Raw genomic sequence first — 2549 nt, forward strand, 5'->3', positions numbered from 1 at the left:
TAAAAGATAAATCGATATTTTTATTATATTGTAAAAAAAATATAGGTAAAAAACACAAGTATAAAATGTTACACATCTTAATATAATATAATCAATAAACATATTAACTTGTTTAAAAAAATGTAAATTATTTTTTTGTGAGATATTTTTTATCATAATTTTTCTAGAATATACATATTTAAACTTACTGATATCTATTATAGGAAATTTTAAAGAAATGGTAGGAATTTTAGCGTTCTTTAAATTAAAAACCCCAAATAGTAGTTAATTGATAGATATTTAATTCCCCTATTAGAAGCCGAGCCTTCTTTTTTATATATATATATAAATTGAATAAGTAATATTATTATACAACAACAAGAGGGATCCCACAGTCCAACATCAAGACACCAGAGCAAAATGAACACCTACAAAGACGCAAAATGGCAAAAAAACAGAACCAACAAAAAGGACAATACGAACAAATAACAAAACATCCAGAAGAATAAAAAAACACCCTACAATCTGGGGACCTCAGAAACTGGACATATGGAGGAGAAGAACAAAGAACGAAGAAATCAGACAAATTAGATAAGTCCATGAAGATCAATCCACCATGAAGCAGCACGTGCACGAACCATAGAGACAATAAGCTGAAACACAGTAGATGCCAATCTCGGCTGACCGCCATGTAACTGACGGTTCCTCTCCTGCCAAATATAGTAAATTGACGCACACCAGAAACTCTAAATAACTTACTCCTCACACCCTTACCAGACCCCACATGACACACCCAACTCAACTCCACATCCCACCCAGCAGCACGATGAGACGAACCCAACAAGCGCACCAAACCCTCCAAAATTTCACGCCCAAACACACAGTCAAAGAACAGATAATTCCTTGACTCTACCTCACCCAAACATAACAGACAAGCATTATCCACCAATTGATCCTATCTCCTCAACCAATCCCGAGTGCCTAACCTATCCTTCACCGCCAACCAGGCACAAAATGAATGCCTTGGAATATTACCCCAGACCAAACCAGACAAGCCCAAGCCACCCTAGGACGCCTAGGTTGCAAACTCTCCCACGCACTGGCAATAGATAAACGATCATTATCACTCGGAATCCAAACCCAACTACCCTCTTCCCCCACCCTCGGAACCACATCCTGAACCAAACCCCACAAATCACGTAATTCCCAAGATAATAAAGGCCAATGCCAATAACCATCATCAGATAAGAAATTTGAGAGTCTAGCCTCATGACAACTCGCAGCATCATAGACCATCCTCTCCCCATAATTCTTCAAGATAGACCCCATAAGCAACCACGGATCCTACCAAGCAAAACATCTCCTCCCATTACCAACCTGCATTGTGACCAGCGACTTAAGCCTATCCCGACAACGTAATATCACCCTCAAACACCACAATCACCCCAACTCCAAGCGAATTGCCCATAAAGATCGCCCACAAAGCACATACGCCTCCATTCAAACAACCCATAACGACCCAGATCGTAACAATAACCATAACAGTTTCAAAATAACTGCCACATTCCAGGAAGATGTATGGTGTATACCCAAACCCCCTTCAGATTTCAATAAACAAACCTCATCCCAAGTAACATGCACATTCCCTCTACCATCAGCCCGCTTATGCCACAAGTATGCCCGTAAGATACGATCCACCTCCTGGCCAACAGAAACAGGCAACACAAAAACGCTAGACCAGTAAACCTGAAAATTCTGTAGCACTAACCGGACTAACTACATACGCCCCGCAAAAGAGAGAGATCTTGCAGCCCAACTCATAATCCTCGCAGTAATCTTCTAAATCAACGGGGCACAGTCCCCAACCTTTACCCTACCGGACAGCAAAGGCAACCCAAGATAACGCACAGGTAATGACCCTAGGGCAAACCCCATACTCCTAGCCAGGCCCCTTGCAACATCACCAGAAGTACTAGTCACAAACATAGAGCTCTTCCCAACATTAGCCACTAACCCAGAAAATCCCGCAAACTGATTTAATACCTGATTCACAAAACTCAACGAGGCATAATCAGCTGCACAAAAAATCATGAGATCATTCACAAACGACAAGTGAGTCAGCCTCACCTTCTCACACCTATGATGAAACACAAAGGAGGGAGGAGGATTGTTCAACATACGAGATAAGATCTCCATAACCAACACAAACAAAAACGGAGACAGACGATCTCCCTACCGTAACCCTTTCCTACTAGAAAAATATTTCTCTAGAACTCCATTAATCATCATGGAAAAAAACGGAGAGGTAACACAAGCACGAATCCAGCTCACAAACATTAAAGGTGTTTAATAGGCAGAAGAACACCAAACAAAAAGTGTATATAAACTTTAAAAACCTTCATTTATTCTAGACAATTAAAGTGTATATAAATTAATAGAATTTTGACTTTAAATGACTCTATTCTGTTGTTATTTTTGTTACAAATTTTCAATAAATTAGCGTGGTTATATATATATATATATATATAAAGTAATTAACTTAATGGAATTGAGGAATTGAATGTGATGTG

The 2549-nt window shown here is 39.3% G+C and overlaps 1 protein-coding gene across 1 annotated transcript; it reads right to left on the reverse strand.

The window, feature by feature from the left end:
• Window positions 1-346: 346 nt before the first annotated feature.
• LOC150033201 (uncharacterized) lies at window positions 347-2175 on the reverse strand. Its single transcript, XM_090306319.1, has 6 exons — window positions 1846-2175; window positions 1600-1725; window positions 984-1323; window positions 773-888; window positions 595-689; window positions 347-407 (listed from the first exon to the last, which is right to left on the reverse strand). The coding sequence occupies exons 1-6, from the start codon at window positions 2173-2175 to the stop codon at window positions 347-349; spliced, it is 1068 nt and encodes a 355-aa protein (XP_090162445.1).
• Between the last annotated feature and the right edge of the window lie 374 nt (window positions 2176-2549).

This window comes from Benincasa hispida, chromosome 10 (assembly GCF_027475165.1).
Source record: "Benincasa hispida cultivar pf3 chromosome 10, pf3_genome.v1.1, whole genome shotgun sequence".
Taxonomy (NCBI): domain Eukaryota; kingdom Viridiplantae; phylum Streptophyta; class Magnoliopsida; order Cucurbitales; family Cucurbitaceae; genus Benincasa; species Benincasa hispida.